This window comes from Ranitomeya variabilis, chromosome 1, assembly GCF_051348905.1.
Source record: "Ranitomeya variabilis isolate aRanVar5 chromosome 1, aRanVar5.hap1, whole genome shotgun sequence".
Lineage (NCBI taxonomy): Eukaryota > Metazoa > Chordata > Amphibia > Anura > Dendrobatidae > Ranitomeya > Ranitomeya variabilis.
This window is the reverse complement of record NC_135232.1, coordinates 662,159,894-662,176,785: the sequence shown is the minus strand read 5'-3', so window position 1 is coordinate 662,176,785 and position 16,892 is coordinate 662,159,894. Positions and strand designations below refer to the sequence as shown.

General features: G+C 45.6%; 1 protein-coding gene across 1 annotated transcript in view; it reads right to left on the bottom strand.

The window, feature by feature from the left end:
• Positions 1-16,892, bottom strand: part of AVEN (apoptosis and caspase activation inhibitor) — a 661,464-nt gene that overhangs the window by 1,742 nt on the left and 642,830 nt on the right. The window contains exon 4 of the mRNA XM_077263370.1: positions 663-758. Within this exon, the coding sequence (XP_077119485.1) occupies positions 663-758 (96 nt within the window). The remainder of the gene's footprint in view (positions 1-662; positions 759-16,892) is intronic.

Here is a 16,892-nt window from a genome sequence, read left to right as displayed (position 1 = left end):
CTGATAAGATTGGTGTGCTTACTATGGAAATCCATGTCTGAATGGCTGCATAGAGTGCAGCTTTAGAATGAAATCGCACATGAATGACAACTGCAGGGATGAGGGACACTGAGGAGCTGTCAATCAGGCTAGGTCGGCGGGATTAACTTAAAATTCAGAAAAAAATTTAGACATTCTGAACAGGATTGTCAAAGAAAACGCAGCATCCTTATTGCAAAATGACACCAGCCAGAGAAAAACAAAACCTGACAGTGGCTTTTTAATAAAAGTCATGTTTTCACACATATATTCAGCTAAAGTTGCATATCTGCCCCTGTGTCTTATTGGATGGATAGTGAACTTGCAAAATATTCAGAAGAGGAACTGGCATGCTGAGAATCCAATACAGAAGCAAGTGGTATAAAACTGGCTAATAATTGTAAGATCTGAAAATAACACATTATCTATGTCACAGCCTCCAGCTTCACAAATGACGTGTTAATAAAAATGCTTTTATTAAAATCAAATAACACTGCATTTTCTTCAATTAGGTGTCTGGGGCTGGTGGTAGCTCAGGAATTGGTTATTATAAGATGAATAAGATCCACCATAATCTAATCTTGGAAATAATTGCACATTGATGAATATCTTCTTACCTTTGCTCAGAATAAAGTGGGAATTACCTGAACAAGATCAGCTTCCACATTCAGTCGCAGATGAAGAGGCAGGTTATGCAGAGCGCTCACTAGAGACTGGGGATCCAAATAAAGATAGGAATCCTGTATGGGGAGATGATGGCAGGAGTTACACACATGTACCGACACCACACATTCGTGTGCAGGTCTAGTCAGTGATGAATAATAGTATGGATGGCAATCCAAGGTTAAACGATACTTCAGAGACAACTATTTATTTTAATCATGTCATATAGTTAAGGCTAGGGTGACACAGCGTGGTCGCAGCAACACCCATCATGTGACCAAGGCTGGTACATCGAAGTGCAATACAAGTGAAAGAACTCGCATTGCAACCCTGAGATTACTGCGACAAGCAAGTCGCAAAACATCCAACGAGGTCTGACTTCTTGTGACTTTCTTGTCGAGGTAACCTCAGGGCTGCAACAAAACCACATTTACTGTGAATAGCAGTGAACTGTGGTCTTGTGACAGGTGTCGTGGCCAAGGTCATCATGTAGCCATAGTCTAAAGGGAACCTCCCAGAGGATTCATACTGCCCAAACCTGGCTGCACCAGGTATATTATTCTCTGAAACGATACGCTGTTCCAGAGACAATATACTTTGAAAGTCTTCCCAGAGTCACTGCAGGTCTCTTCCTTGCGAGTACATAGGGAGAGACTTGTCAATCACCTCTAGTAGCACTGGGTAGAACCGTCCAAGAGCGGAGCGGGACAGGTTTACTGTCTGGATATGGCCGAATCTTCAAAGTATAATTTATGTGAAACACCAAAGCATTTCATAGAATTATATACTGGCAATCGTGCAGCAATTCATGAGCAGCATGAATAACCTGACAAGTTTTATGGGTTGTCTGGTTAAAAGAAAAAAGTTAAATTAATAGAGGTGGCCCACCTGTTAGGAACTCTTAATTATTAATAAGAGTAAAAACCAACACAAAGAGTGTTTCAGGGCCTGGAATACCATGTACACTGTACAGTATATCTATACATATGGGATGCACAGGTAGCAGTCACTTGATGCTTCAGAGGGCTCCAAAGTCCCTTTGCTACAAAAAACAGCACCCATATTATACATAGTGCAAAGCATGGGGAGGCTGTTAAACATGCACTGGGGCCAAGGAGCTTCTTAATTAACACCAAATACTACTTAATATGCCTTGTTGTGACAATGCAAAGGGACAGAAAGCACTTTTATGATACTTGTCATTACAGCTCACTGTGAATCCCAGGCAAAATGCATCATTTTTTGTGAATTTTTATGTATTTTGTGGTGATTTTACAATAGTCTAGATGTGAATAAATCCCTACAGTCATTAAATATTAGCGATAGTCCACTCTACATGGTACTAGTGCCATTATGTTCACTGACACCCACATTAAACCTTAAAGTGAATGTCTAAATTTCTATCTGCAAGAGCTCGCCTCTTCGTGCTTGCCGGGGGAGGGGGCAGCGAACACCTGAAAATTGACAGTTCACATCTACGGCAAGGTGAACTGTGCATCAGAGGAGTGAATTCAGTTTTTTGACCAGTTTCATGGAGAAGCTTGCAAGCTATATAAGCAGACTACTTGCAAGTGTGCGCTCCTTGTTTAGAAAACCGTACACATCTGATAGACTGGCAAAAGGAAGTAAACCAGCAGTGAGCTGTAAAGTCTAAAAAAGTCACTCTGTAGATAATTTTTAATAAGATAGAAATTGCAACATTGCTTATTTTTACAAAAAAATTGCATTTTTGCCCATTTAACAAATTGTGACAACCCTCTTTAAAGTTCTGCAACATGTTGGGGTAATGTGAACAACTGTCAAAATAAAACAACAAATATCAATGTACAAGTGCTTCTCACAAAATTTGAATATCATCAAAAAGTGAATTTATTTCAGTTCTCAAATACAAAAAGTGAAACTCATATATTCTAAAGAGTCATTACAAACAGAGTGATCTATTTCAAGTGTTTATTTCTGTTAATGTTGATGATTATGGCTTACAGCCAATGAAAACCCAAAAGTCATTATCTCAGTAAATTAGAATACTTTGTAACACCAGCTTGGAAAATGAATCTAAAATCCGAAATGTTGGCCTACTGAAATGTATGTTCAGTAATCACACTCAATACTTGGTCAGGGCTCCTTTTGCATCAATTACTACATCAATGCGGCGTGGCATGGAAGCAGTCAGCCTGTGTCACTGCTGAGGTGTTATGGAAGCCCAGGTTGCTTTGATAGCAGCCTTCAGCTTATCTGCATTGTTGAGTCTGGTGTCTCTCATCTTCCTGTTGACAATACCCCATAGATTCTCTATGGGGTTAAGGTCAGGCGAGTTTGCTGGCCAATTAAGCACAGTGATACTGTTGTTCTTAAACCATTTTAAACCAGGTATTAGTACATTTGACAGTGTGGACAGGTGCCAAGTACTGCTGGAAAATGAAATTTCCATCTCCAAAAAGATTGTCAGCAGAGGGAAGCTTGAAGCACTCTAAAATTTCCTGGTAGACGGCTGCGCTGACTTTGGTCTTGATAAGACACAGTGGCCCTACACCAGCAGATGACATAGCTCCCCAAACCATCACTGATTGTGGAAACTTCACACTAGACCTCAAGCAGCTTGGATTGTGTACCTCTCCACTCTTCCTCCAGACTCTGGGACCTTGATTTCCAAATGAAATGCAAAATTTACTTTCATCTGAAAACACCACTTTCGACCACTCAGCAACAGTCCAGTTCTTTATCTCCTTGGCCCAGGTAAGACACTTCTGGCTTTGTCTATTGGTTATGTGTTGTGAACTCTGTTCTTGAGCTCCCTCCTGTGGTTATGAATGGTACTTCGGCGAGTTCTGTTCATGGACTCCCTCTGGTGGCTGTGAGTGGAGCTGCTGGTTCTGAGATTCCTTCTCCAGCTGATCTCGTTCAGGCCTTGGCTGGCTGCTCTATTTAACTCCACTCAGATCGTTACTTTGACAACTATGAGAGACAATTACCTTTCACAACTGGTTCAGGACCCAACAAGGAGGGGGGCACTGCTAGACCTAATATTAACCAACAGGCCAGACCGCATAGCAAATATAAGGGTTGGGGGTCACTTGGGGAATAGTGATCACAAAATAATAAGTTTTCAGGTCTCCTTTAATAAGATGTGTAGTAGAGGGGTGACAAGGACACTAAACTTCAGGAGGGCAAATTTCCAACGGATGAGAGAGGATCTTGGTGCAATTAACTGGGACGATATCCTGAGGCATAAAAATACACAAAGAAAATGGGAGACGTTTATGAGCCTCCTGGAAAGGACCTGTGCACAGTATATACCGTATGGGAATAAACATACTGGAAATAGGAGGAAACCAATATGGCTAAATAGAGCTGTAAGGGGCGCAATAAGTGACAAAAAGAAAGCATTTAGAGAATTAAAGGAAGTAGGTAGTGATGAGGCATTAAATAAATATAGAAAATTAAATAAATTCTGTAAAAAGCAAATCAAGGTAGCAAAGATTGAGACAGAGAGACTCATTGCCAGAGAGAGCAAAAATAACCCCAAAATATTCTTTAACTACATAAATAGTAAGAAACTAAAAAATGATAGTGTTGGCCCCCTTAAAAATAGTCTGGGTGAAATGGTGGATGAGGATGGGGAAAAAGCCAATATGCTAAATGACTTTTTTTCATCAGTATTTACAAAAGAAAATCCCATGGCAGCCAATATGACTAGTGATAAAAATTCCCCATTAAATGTCACCTGCTTAACCCAGCAGGAAGTACAGCGGCGTCTAAAAATCACTAAAATTGACAAATCTCCGGGCCCGGATGGGATACACCCCCGAGTACTGCAGGAACTAAGTACAGTCATTGATAGACCGTTATTTTTAATCTTTAAAGAGTCCATAATAACAGGGTCTGTACCACAGGACTGGCGTATAGCAAATGTGGTGCCAATATTTAAAAAGGGGACAAAAACTGAACTCGGAAATTATAGGCCAGTAAGCTTAACCTCTACTGTGGGTAAAATCCTGGAGGGCATTCTAAGGGATGCTATACTGGAGTATCTGAAGAGGAATAACCTCATGACCCAGTATCAGCATGGGTTTACTAGGGACCGTTCATGTCAGACTAATTTGATCAGCTTCTATGAAGAGGTAAGTTCCGGACTGGACCAAGGGAGCCCAGTGGATGTAGTGTATATGGACTTTTCAAAAGCTTTTGATACGTTGCCACACAAAAGGTTGATACATAAAATGAGAATAATGGGGATAGGGGAAAATATGTGCAAGTGGGTTGAGAGCTGGCTCAGGGATAGGAAACAAAGGGTGGTTATTAATGGAGCACACTCGGACTGGGTCGCGGTTAGCAGTGGGGTACCACAGGGGTCAGTATTGGGCCCTCTTCTTTTTAACATATTTATTAATGACCTTGTAGGGGGCATTCAGAGTAGAATTTCAATATTTGCAGATGACACTAAACTCTGCAGGGTAATCAATACAGAGGAGGACAATTTTATATTACAGGATGATTTATGTAAACTAGAAGCTTGGGCTGATAAATGGCAAATGAGCTTTAATGGGGATAAATGTAAGGTCATGCACTTGGGTAGAAGTAATAAGATGTATAACTATGTGCTTAATTCTAAAACTCTGGGTAAAACTGTCAATGAAAAGGACCTGGGTGTATGGGTGGATGACAAACTCATATTCAGTGGCCAGTGTCAGGCAGCTGCTACAAAGGCAAATAAAATAATGGGATGTATTAAAAGAGGCATAGATGCTCATGAGGAGAACATCATTTTACCTCTATACAAGTCACTAGTGCGACCACACGTAGAATACTGTGCACAGTTCTGGTGTCCGGTGTATAAGAAAGACATAGCTGAACTAGAGCGGGTGCAGAGAAGAGCGACCAAGGTTATTAGAGGACTGGGGGGTCTGCAATACCAAGATAGGTTATTACACTTGGGGCTGTTTAGTTTGGAAAAACGAAGGCTAAGGGGTGATCTTATGTTAATGTATAAATATATGAGGGGACAGTACAAAGACCTTTCTGATGATCTTTTTAATCATAGACCTGAGACAGGGACAAGGGGGCATCCTCTACGTCTGGAGGAAAAAAGGTTTAAGCATAATAACAGACGCGGGTTCTTTACTGTAAGAGCAGTGAGACTATGGAACTCTCTGCCGTATGATGTTGTAATGAGTGATTCATTACTTAAATTTAAGAGGGGCCTGGATACCTTTCTGGAAAAGTATACTGTTACAGGGTATGTATACTAGATTCCTTGATAAGGCGTTGATCCAGGGAAATAGTCTGATTGCCGTATGTGGGGTCGGGAAGGAATTTTTTTCCCCATGGTGGAGCTTACTCTTCCCACATGGGGTTTTTTTGCCTTCCCCTGGATCAACATGTTAGGGCATGTTAGGTTAGGCTATGGGTTGAACTAGATGGACTTAAAGTCTTCCTTCAACCTTAATAACTATGTAACTATGTAACTTGATGCCAGCTGTCAATGTTCTAGTACTGGTTCAGTTCACTTGGATCTTTCAGATGACCTGTCTACTTCAGCAAAAGCTAAGTCCCTGCTAGCTTATTTGTTACCACTGTGTTTTTGTCCAGCTTGCTATTATATTTAATCTTGTTTGCTGGAAGCTCTGGGATGCAGAGTGGCACCACCGCGCCGTGAGTCGGTGCGGTGGTTTCTTTTGCACACTCTGGTTGTTTTTTTGTTAGTTTTTATGCTGACCGCAAAGATACCTTTTCTATCCTCAGTCTGTTTAGTTCAGTCTGGCCTCCTATGCTGAAACCTATTTCATTCCTGTGTTTGTGACTTCCATCTTAACTCACAGTCAATATATGTGGGGGCTGCCAATTTCTTTGGGGAATTTCTCTGAGGCAAGGTAGGCTGTATTTTCTATCTTTAGGGGTAGTTAGCTCTTAGGCTGTGAAGAGGCGTCTAGGCAGAGTCAGGAACGCTCCACGGCTATTTCTAGTTGTTGTGATAGGATTAGTGTTGCGGTCAGCAGAGCTCCCACTTCCCAGAGCTCGTCCTGTATTGCTAGTTTGCTCATCTGGTCATTTCTAGTGCTCCTAACCACCAGCCCAACATAACAGTACAGCTGGCCCACAAAGTGTTAATGCATCTCAATAGAGGGATAAGAGAAGTTCTGAGACCATTTTTTTTTCTCTACAGTGTGTTTTGTCTCTCTTTTCCCCTTAATCTCTGGGTGGTTCAGGACTCAGGTGTAGATATGGATATTCAAGGTCTGTCCTCTTGTGTGGATCAACTCACTGCAAGGGTACAAAGCATTCAAGATTATGTAGTTCAGAAACCCGATGTTAGAACCCAGAATTCCATTTCCTGATTTGTTTTCTGGGGATAGATCTAAGTTCCTGAATTTCAAGAATAATTGTAGACTGTTTTTTGCTTTGAAACCCCGCTCCTCTGGTGACCCCATTCAGCAAGTAAAAATTATTATTTCTTTGCTACGTGGCGACCCTCAAGACTGGGCATTTTCCCTTGCGCCAGGAGATTCTGCATTGCGTAATGTAGATGCGTTTTTTCTGGCGCTTGGATTGCTATATGATGAACCAGATTCAGTGGATCAGACAGAGAAAATTTTGATGGCTTTGTGTCAGGGTCAGGATGAAGCGGAGGTATATTGCCAGAAGTTCAGAAAGTGGTCTGTGCTTACTCAGTGGAATGAGATTCAGATCGATCGACGCTTACGTGAGTGCAAAAATGTGCACCATTTGGCGGTGTTTTCTGAGCAGAAGCCTGAGCCTATGCAATGTGATAGGACCTTGACCAGAGCTGAACGGCAAGAATACAGACGTCAGAATGGGCTGAGTTTTTACTGTGGTGACTCCACTCATGCTATCTCTGATTGTCCTAAGCGCACTAAACGGTTCGCTAGGTCTGCCACCATTGGTACGGTACAGCCAAAATTTCTTTTGTCCGTTACTCTGATTTGCTCTTTGTCGTCCTATTCTGTTATGGCATTTGTGGATTCAGGCGCTGCCCTGAATTTGATGGACTTGGAGTTTGCCAGGCGCTGTGGTTTTTCTTGGAGCCCTTGCAGTATCCTATTCCATTGAGAGGAATTGATGCTACACCTTTGGCCAAGAATAAGCCTCAGTACTGGACTCAATTGACCATGTGCATGGCTCCTGCACATCAGGAGGATATTCGCTTTTTGGTGTTGCATAATCTGCATGATGTGGTCGTTTTGGGTTTGCCATGGCTACAGGTCCATAATCCTGTATTGGATTGGAAATCAATGTCTGTATCCAGTTGGGGTTGTCAAGGGGTACATGGGGATGTCCCATTGTTGTCTATTTCGTCTTCCCATCCTTCTGAAGTCCCTGAGTTCTTGTCAGATTACCGGGATGTATTTGATGAGCCCAAATCCAGTGCCCTACCTCCTCATAGGGATTGCGATTGTGCTATTAATTTGATTCCTGGTAGTAAGTTTCCGAAGGGCCGACTGTTCAATTTATCTGTGCCAGAACACGCTGCAATGCGGAGTTATATAGAGGAGTCCTTGGAGAAAGGGCATATTCGCCCGTCGTCGTCACCGTTGGGAGCAGGGTTCTTTTTTGTGGCCAAGAAGGATGGTTCTCTGAGACCTTGTATAGATTACCGCCTTCTTAATAAAATCACCGTCAAATTTCAGTACCCTTTGCTGCTACTGTCTGATTTGTTTGCTCGGATTAAGGGAGCTAGCTGGTTCACCAAGATAGATCTTCGAGGGGCGTATAATCTTGTGCGTATTAAACGGGGCGACGAATGGAAAACAGCATTTAATACGCCCGAGGTCCATTTTGAGTACTTGGTGATGCCATTCGGGCTTTCTAATGCTCCATCTGTGTTTCAGTCCTTTATGCATGACATCTTCCGAAAGTACCTGGATAGACTCATGATTGTATATTTGGATGATATTTTGGTCTTTTCGGACGATTGGGATTCTCATGTGAAGCAGGTCAGAATGGTGTTCCAGGTCCTTCGTGCTCATTCCTTGTTTGTGAAGGGGTCTAAATGTCTCTTTGGAAGTCAGAAGGTTTCATTTTTGGGCTTCATTTTTTCCCCTTCTACTATCGAGATGGACCCTGTTAAAGTTCAGGCCATTTATGATTGGACTCAGCCTACTTCTGTGAAGAGCCTTCAGAAATTTCTGGGCTTTGCTAATTTTTACCGTCGCTTCATCGCTAATTTTTCTAGTGTTGTTAAACCATTAACTGATTTGACCAAGAAAGGTGCTGATGTGGTCAATTGGTCCTCTGCGGCCGTTGAGGCTTTTCAGGAGCTGAAGCGTCGTTTTTCTTCTGCCCCTGCGTTGTGTCAGCCAGATGTTTCGCTCCCGTTTCAGGTCGAGGTGGATGCTTCTGAGATTGGAGCAGGGGCTGTTTTGTCTCAAAGAGGTTCTGATGGCTCTGTGATGAAACCATGTGCTTTCTTTTCTAGAAAGTTTTCGCCTGCTGAGCGCAATTATGATGTGGGTAATCGAGAGTTGTTGGCTATGAAGTGGGCGTTTGAGGAGTGGCGACATTGGCTTGAAGGAGCCAAACATCGTGTGGTGGTCTTGACGGATCACAAGAATCTGACTTATCTCGAGTCTGCCAAGCGGTTGAATCCTAGACAGGCTTGATGGTCGCTGTTTTTCTCCCGCTTCAATGTTGTGGTTTCGTACCTTCCGGGTTCTAAGAATGTGAAGGAGTTTTGTACCTGATTCTCCGGGAGTTCCTGAGCCGGCTGGTATTCTCAAAGAGGGGGTAATTTTGTCTGCCATCTCCCCTGATTTGCGGCGGGTGCTGCAGGAGTTTCAGGCTGATAGACCTGACCGTTGCCCAGCGGAGAAGCTGTTTGTCCCTGATAGATGGACTAGTAGAGTTATCTCTGAGGTTCATTGTTCGGTGTTGGCTGGTCATCCTGGAATCTTTGGTACCAGAGATTTGGTGGCTAGATCCTTTTGGTGGCCTTCCTTGTCACGAGATGTGCGTTCTTTTGTGCAGTCCTGTGGGACTTGTGCTCGGGCTAAGCCCTGCTGTTCTCGTGCCAGTGGGTTGCTTTTGCCCTTGCCGGTCCCGAAAAGGCCCTGGACGCATATTTCCATGGATTTTATTTCAGATCTCCCTGTCTCTCAGAGGATGTCAGTTATCTGGGTGGTTTGTGATCGCTTCTCTAAGATGGTCCATTTGGTACCTTTGCCTAAATTGCCTTCCTCCTCTGATTTGGTTCCATTGTTTTTCCAGCATGTGGTTCGTTTACATGGCATTCCGGAGAACATCGTGTCGGACAGAGGTTCCCAGTTTGTTTCAAGATTTTGGCGGTCCTTTTGTGCTAAGATGGGCATTGATTTGTCTTTTTCTTCAGCTTTCCATCCTCAGACAAATGGCCAAACCGAACGAACCAATCAGACTTTGGAAACATATCTGAGATGCTTTGTTTCTGCTGATCAGGATGATTGGGTGTCCTTCTTGCCTTTGGCTGAGTTCGCCCTTAATAATCGGGCCAGCTCGGCCACTTTGGTTTCGCCTTTTTTCTGTAATTCTGGTTTCCACCCTCGTTTTTCTTCAGGGCAGGTTGAGCCTTCGGACTGTCCTGGTGTGGATTCTGTGGTGGACAGGTTGCAGCAAATTTGGACTCACGTAGTGGACAATTTGACATTGTCCCAGGAGAAGGCTCAACGTTTCGCTAACCGCCGTCGCTGTGTTGGTCCCCGACTTCGTGTTGGGGATTTGGTTTGGTTGTCGTGTCGTTTTGTTCCTATGAAGGTTTCGTCTCCTAAGTTTAAGCCTCGTTTCATTGGTCCTTATAAGATTTCTGAAATTATTAATCCTGTGTCATTTCGTTTGGACCTTCCAGCTTCTTTCGCCATCCATAATGTGTACCATAGGTCGTTGTTGCGGAGATATGTGGCTCCTATGGTTCCCTCCGTTGATCCTCCTGCCCCGGTGTTGGTTGAGGGGGAGTTGGAGTTTGTGGTGGTGGAGATTTTGGATTCTCGTATTTCGAGACAGAAACTTCAGTACCTAGTCAAGTGGAAAGGTTATGGTCAGGAGAATAATTCCTGGGTAGTTGCCTCTGATGTTCATGCTGCCGATCTTGTTCGTGCCTTTCATTTGGCTCGTCCGGAGCGGCCTGGAGGCTCTGGTGAGGGTTCGGTGACCCCTCCTCAAGGGGGGGTACTGTTGTGAATTCTGTTCTCGAGCTCCCTCCTGTGGTTATGAATGGTACTTCGGCGAGTTCTGTTCATGAACTCCCTCTGGTGGCTGTGAGTGGAGCTGCTGGTTCTGAGATTCCTTCTCCAGCTGATCTCGTTCAGGCCTTGGCTGGCTGCTCTATTTAACTCCACTCAGATCGTTACTTGATGCCAGCTGTCAATGTTCTAGTACTGGTTCAGTTCACTTGGATCTTTCAGATGACCTGTCTACTTCAGGAAAAGCTAAGTCCCTGCTAGCTTATTTGTTACCACTTTGTTTTTGTCCAGCTTGCTATTATATTTAATCTTGTTTGCTGGAAGCTCTGGGATGCAGAGTGGCACCACCGCGCCGTGAGTCGGTGCGGTGGTTTCTTTTGCACACTCTGCGTGGTTTTTTGTTAGTTTTCATGCTGACCGCAAAGATACCTTTTCTATCCTCAGTCTGTTTAGTTCAGTCTGGCCTCCTATGCTGAAACCTATTTCATTCCTGTGTTTGTGACTTCCATCTTAACTCACAGTCAATATATGTGGGGGCTGCCTATTTCTTTGGGGAATTTCTCTGAGGCAAGGTAGGCTGTATTTTCTATCTTTAGGGGTAGTTAGCTCTTAGGCTGTGAAGAGGCGTCTAGGCAGAGTCAGGAACGCTCCACGGCTATTTCTAGTTGTTGTGATAGGATTAGCGTTGCGGTCAGCAGAGCTCCCACTTCCCAGAGCTCGTCCTGTATTGCTAGTTTGCTCATCTGGTCATTTCTAGTGCTCCTAACCACCAGCCCAACATAACAGTTATGACTGGCTTGACACAAGGAATGCGACACTTGTAGCCCATGTCCTCCTGGATACGTCTGTGTATGGTGGCTCTTGAAGCAATGACTCCAGCAGCAGTATACTCCTTGTGAATCTGAACCAATTTTTTTAATTGCCTTTTCTTAATCGTTTCAAGATTGCAGTTATCCCTGTTGCTTGTGCACCTTTTTCTACAACATTTTTTCCTTTAACTAAACTTTCCATTAATATGCTTGGATACAGCAGCCAGATTCTTTAGCAATGACCTTCTGTGGATCACCCGCCTTGTGGAGTGTGTCAATGACTGCCTTCTGGACATCGGTCAAGTCAGCAGTCTTCCCCATGATTGTGGAGCCTACTGAAACAAACTAAGGGATCTTTTTAAATCCTTACGAAGTCTTTGCAGGTGTCTTTTGTTAATTATTCTAATTTACTGAAATAATGACTTTTGGGTTTTCATTGGCTGTAAGCCATATCCATCATGCTAGGGTTGGCGGAACGCAGCGAATATATATTTATTAGAAGAAGTTGGTGCGTTCGCAACCCAGGATCCACCGTGCAGGAAAGCACCTGCAGCTAGATATGGCGGTACAATTTAGTAATATAAACAGACTCTGTTACTTCACAGAGTCTGTTAGCAAGGATAACTCTGTGCCCTGTTTGGCTCACAGAGGAAAACAGCTACTTAGTAGAGCAGATGGTGGTCATGCAGTCAAATGCAAACATGAAACTCCTCGCCGGAGGTGCCAGCATTCTAGGGGCTTATTTCAGCCGGGTCCCTGAAGACACACACACCAAACTCCTCGCCGGAGGTGCCAGCATTCTAGGGGCTTATTTCAGCCAGGTCCCTGAATACACACACAAACATGACCACACTGGTGCTGAGCTCGTACATAAATTGACACTAGCGCATGGCCGTGCGGTCATGCGCACCTCTTATAGCTGCAGCAAGTACAGGACCTTCCTAGAAGGACCAATGAGAGACTGCCACAGACGTTGAACACCTTCAGGACCAATAGGATTTGCTGCAGTAACTGAGCATGTGACCCTTGATCTCCAATGAGAGATCTTACCCTGGGCATGCTCAGAAGGGAAAAGTAGGACTTAGTCCCAAAGACATCTGCTCGCTGCTGACCAGTACTGGCCACAATGGCAGAAGCTGGAAGGACAGCAGTAACCCTTCGCACAGTATCAGACTGAGCATGACGCTGGGACCGACGCCTCCGCTGAGCAGGCTCCACTGCAGCAGAAGAAGAATGAGAGACCGCAGCAGAGATAGCTCGAGATTCCCCCTGTGCAGAGGCAGGAACTCGACCCCTAACATTACCCCCTCTCCTAGGCCCCCCCCTCCTTGGACCTCGCCATGCTCGAAGGTAGCAATGAGCTGCGGAGCCCGAATATTTTCAGCAGGCTCCCAGGACCTGTCCTCAGGACCATAACCCTTCCAGTCCACCAAATAAAATTTTTTGCCAGGTATCACATTGCACCCCAAAATAGCATTCACCTCATAATCGTCCGTAGACGAACCCGATGTCCCAGCAGATGACTTGGAAAACCGGGACATGTATACGGGCTTCAAAAGGGACACATGAAAGGTGTCGGTGATACCCAGACGTGGCGGAAGGGCCAGACGGTAGACCACTGGGTTAACCTGTTCGAGGACCTTGAAAGGACTCAGGTAGCGAGGAGCAAACTTAGTGGACTCAATTCGCAGCCTGATGTTACAGGCGGAGAGCCACACTAACTCGCCAGGAGCAAAGGTCGGAGCGGGGCACCGATGTGCATCGGCGGAGGACCTCATTCTCTCCTTGGAGGCCCGAATGGCATCCTGAGTGTGGTCCCAAATGTCCCGCGCCTCCACAACCCAGTCTGCCACCCTGGAGTCAGCGGAAGACATAGGCATAGGCACAGGTACCCGCGGATGCAGAGCATAGTTTAGGAGGAATGGGGTCTGTCCGGTGGAGTCGGCTACGGCGTTATTCAGTGCAAACTCCGCCCACGGTAGCAAGGATGCCCAGTCATCCTGCCTGGCTGAGACAAAATGTCAAAGATATGTGACCAAGGTCTGGTTGGCCCTCTCTACCAACCCATTTGTCTCGGGATGATAAGCTGAAGAGAGATTCAACTCAATGCTGAGTAGACGACAAAGCTCTCTCCAGAAACGAGACGCAAACTGGGGACCCCGGTCACTGACAATTTTGTCCGGCATACCATGTAGGCGAAATATGTGTTTGATAAACAACGCCGCCAGAGCCTGTGCAGAAGGTAGCCGTGGAAGAGGCACTAAGTGCACCATTTTGGAAAAATGGTCGGTGATAACCCAAATAATGGTGCAGCTACGAGACTTAGGTAAGCCCTCCACAAAATCCATCCCGACCATCTCCCAGGGTCTGTCTGCCACCGGCAGGGGATGAAGCAACCCAGCTGGCCGTTGACGAGGAGACTTGTTCCTGGCGCAGGAGACACATGCCTGAACATAGTCTGCGACATCACGGGCCATATGCGGCCACCAATATGTCCTCGCCAGGAGCTCAGATGTCCTTTTGGTCCCAAAATGTCCACCCACCCTAGACGAGTGAGCCCAAGAGAGAACCTCCGGACGCAAACTGGATGACACAAAAGTCTTGCCCGGAGGCACAGACTCTAGCGAAACCGGGGCCACAGTTCTCAGGCTCTCGGAAGGCACAATAAGCCGAGGCTCCTCTTCCTCCTCCTCAGATGATACAACGGAGTGAGAAAGAGCGTCGGCACGAATGTTCTTCTCCCCGGAAAGAAAATGGAGGGTGAAATGGAACCGAGAGAAGAACAAGGACCATCTGGCCTGGCGAGAATTTAGCCACTGGAAGGTCTGTAAATAAACCAAATTCTTGTGGTCTGTGAATACTTGGAAGGAAAAACGAGCCCCCTCCAGGAGATGTCTCCACTCTGAGAAGGCTAACTTTATTGCTAGCAACTCCCTGTCCCCGATGGAATAATTCCTCTCCGCTGGTGTGAAGGTTTTGGAAAAGAAGAAGCAAGGATGCTTCTGACCTTGAGCATCCTTTTGGAAGAGGACTGCTCCAGCACCAACGGAAGAGGCATCCACCTCCATTATAAACGGCTTATCTACATTGGGGCGATGTAGAATGGGAGCGCTAGCAAAATGAGATTTAATAGAAGTGAAAGCCTTGGAAACCTCCACAGACCACAATTTGGGATTTGCTCCCTTCTTGGTGAGGGCTACCAAGGGAGCTACCAAGGTTGAGAAATGAGGAATGAACTGGCGATAATAGTTAATGAACCACATAAAGCGCTGCACCCCTTTAAGGGAATGGGGTTCTTGCCAGTCCATCACAGCCTGTAATTTGGCAGGATCCATAGCCAATCCTTGGGCGGAGATGATATAGCCCAGGAAAGGTAAAGACTCCTGCTCAAACACACATTTCTCCAACTTGGCGTAGAGGGAGTTAGTTCGTAAGAGGTTGAAGACTCTGCAAACATCTCTCCGGTGGGAGTCAATATCTGGAGAGTAGATGATAATATCATCCAGATAGACTATGACCGAGGTGGAGAGCATATCCCGGAAGATATAATTTACAAAGTCTTGGAAAACGGCTGGGGCATTACAGAGCCCGAACGGCATCACCAGATATTCATAGTGCCCATCCCTGGTGTTACAAGCCATCTTCCATTCGTCCCCCTCACGGATGCGAATCAGGTTGTAAGCACCCCGCAGATCTAGTTTAGTAAACACCCTTGCTCCCCGAAGCCTATCAAAAAGCTCAGATCAGGGGCAGAGGATATTTATTCTTAACGGTGATGGCATTAAGACCCCTGTAGTCTATGCGTGGACACAGTTCTCCACTCTTCTTCTGCACGAAGAAGAACCCAGCCCCTGTGGGTGACACTGACTTTCTAATGAATCCTCTTGCCAGATTTTCCTGGATGTACTGAGACATTACCTCCGTCTCCGGGAGAGATAACGGATAGACTCGACCCCGGGGAGGCTCAGCACCAGGCAAGAGGTCAATAGGACAGTCATAGGGGCGGTGAGGTGGAAGGGTCTCCGCAGCCCTTTTGGAGAACACGTCAGCATAGGAACAATACTGCTTGGGCAGAGAGGAAAAATCAGTTGTAGCAACCTGAACGCTCTCCCTCTAGCATCTACCCCCACAAGATTCACCCCATCCCAAAATTCTGCCTGTGGACCACTCAATATTATCAGGCAGGGAGATATGAGTGACACTCACCGATGCTATCTCCTGGGAAAATAGGACCTGGAGATAGCCACAGACTCCCAGAATTGCAGGGCAAGCAAGACTGGAGAGAGATCGCGTCAGGCCTGTCAGGACCTGAATCACCTGACTATTGGTGGGCGTGGCCTAAGCTCCAGGGAGCTAGGAGCTGAAGGAAAACTCCTAGAAAGGCAACTACTGAACAGAGCTACCAAGGGGCACAGACAGAGACATAAACAGATCAGGCCGGGGTCAGAGCACGGGATAGCGTAACGGTACCAAGGGACTAGACAGAAAGGATAGTAGGGGCCAAGCAGAGGTCAATACTGAACGGACAGAGAAAGTACAGAGAGGGAATCCAATAAACAGTATCCAGAGAACAGACCGAGTCAAAGAGCCAAGAGATCAAGCAAACCAGCACACAGCACAAAACACACTCAGGGGTCAATACACTTAGCCAAGGGTGGAAGTATCACTGACAAAGGAAACTCCAGGATGGAGGCTATAAAAAGTCCACCCAGGATCAGTGTGAGGCTACAGGAGTTAACCCTAAAGGAACTGAAACAGACAAACCATGACAGATATGAGGAGAGTGGTACCGTAGCCAAGGCATCCCTAACAGGACCTCATCAATTCCTTCAGGAATGACGAGCAGAGATATAATCTGATGAGATGGCGACAAGGACAGAGTGAAAGGGATGGTCTGGTGTGTAATCTGTGAGAGCAGTGTTGACCCATTTACCACACGTACTGTTACTGGTTGAGCTAACATTACCAGGGGAATTGCGTGACGTTGGGCGAAGGCAGAAGACATAAAATTGCCCTCCGCCCCAGAATCCACACAGAGCTCTACCGAGTGGGTAAATGAGCCTATAGTAATTGTCCCCTTAAAGGACAATTTGGAGGCAAACGTCGCCATGTCTAGTGTACCTCCACCTACTACCACTAGACGCTGACGTTCCCTCGACCGCTGAGGACATCTGGTGGCAAGATGTCCTGACTGCTGGCAAACATGACAAGCCTGGAGTGCACGAGCGGTCTG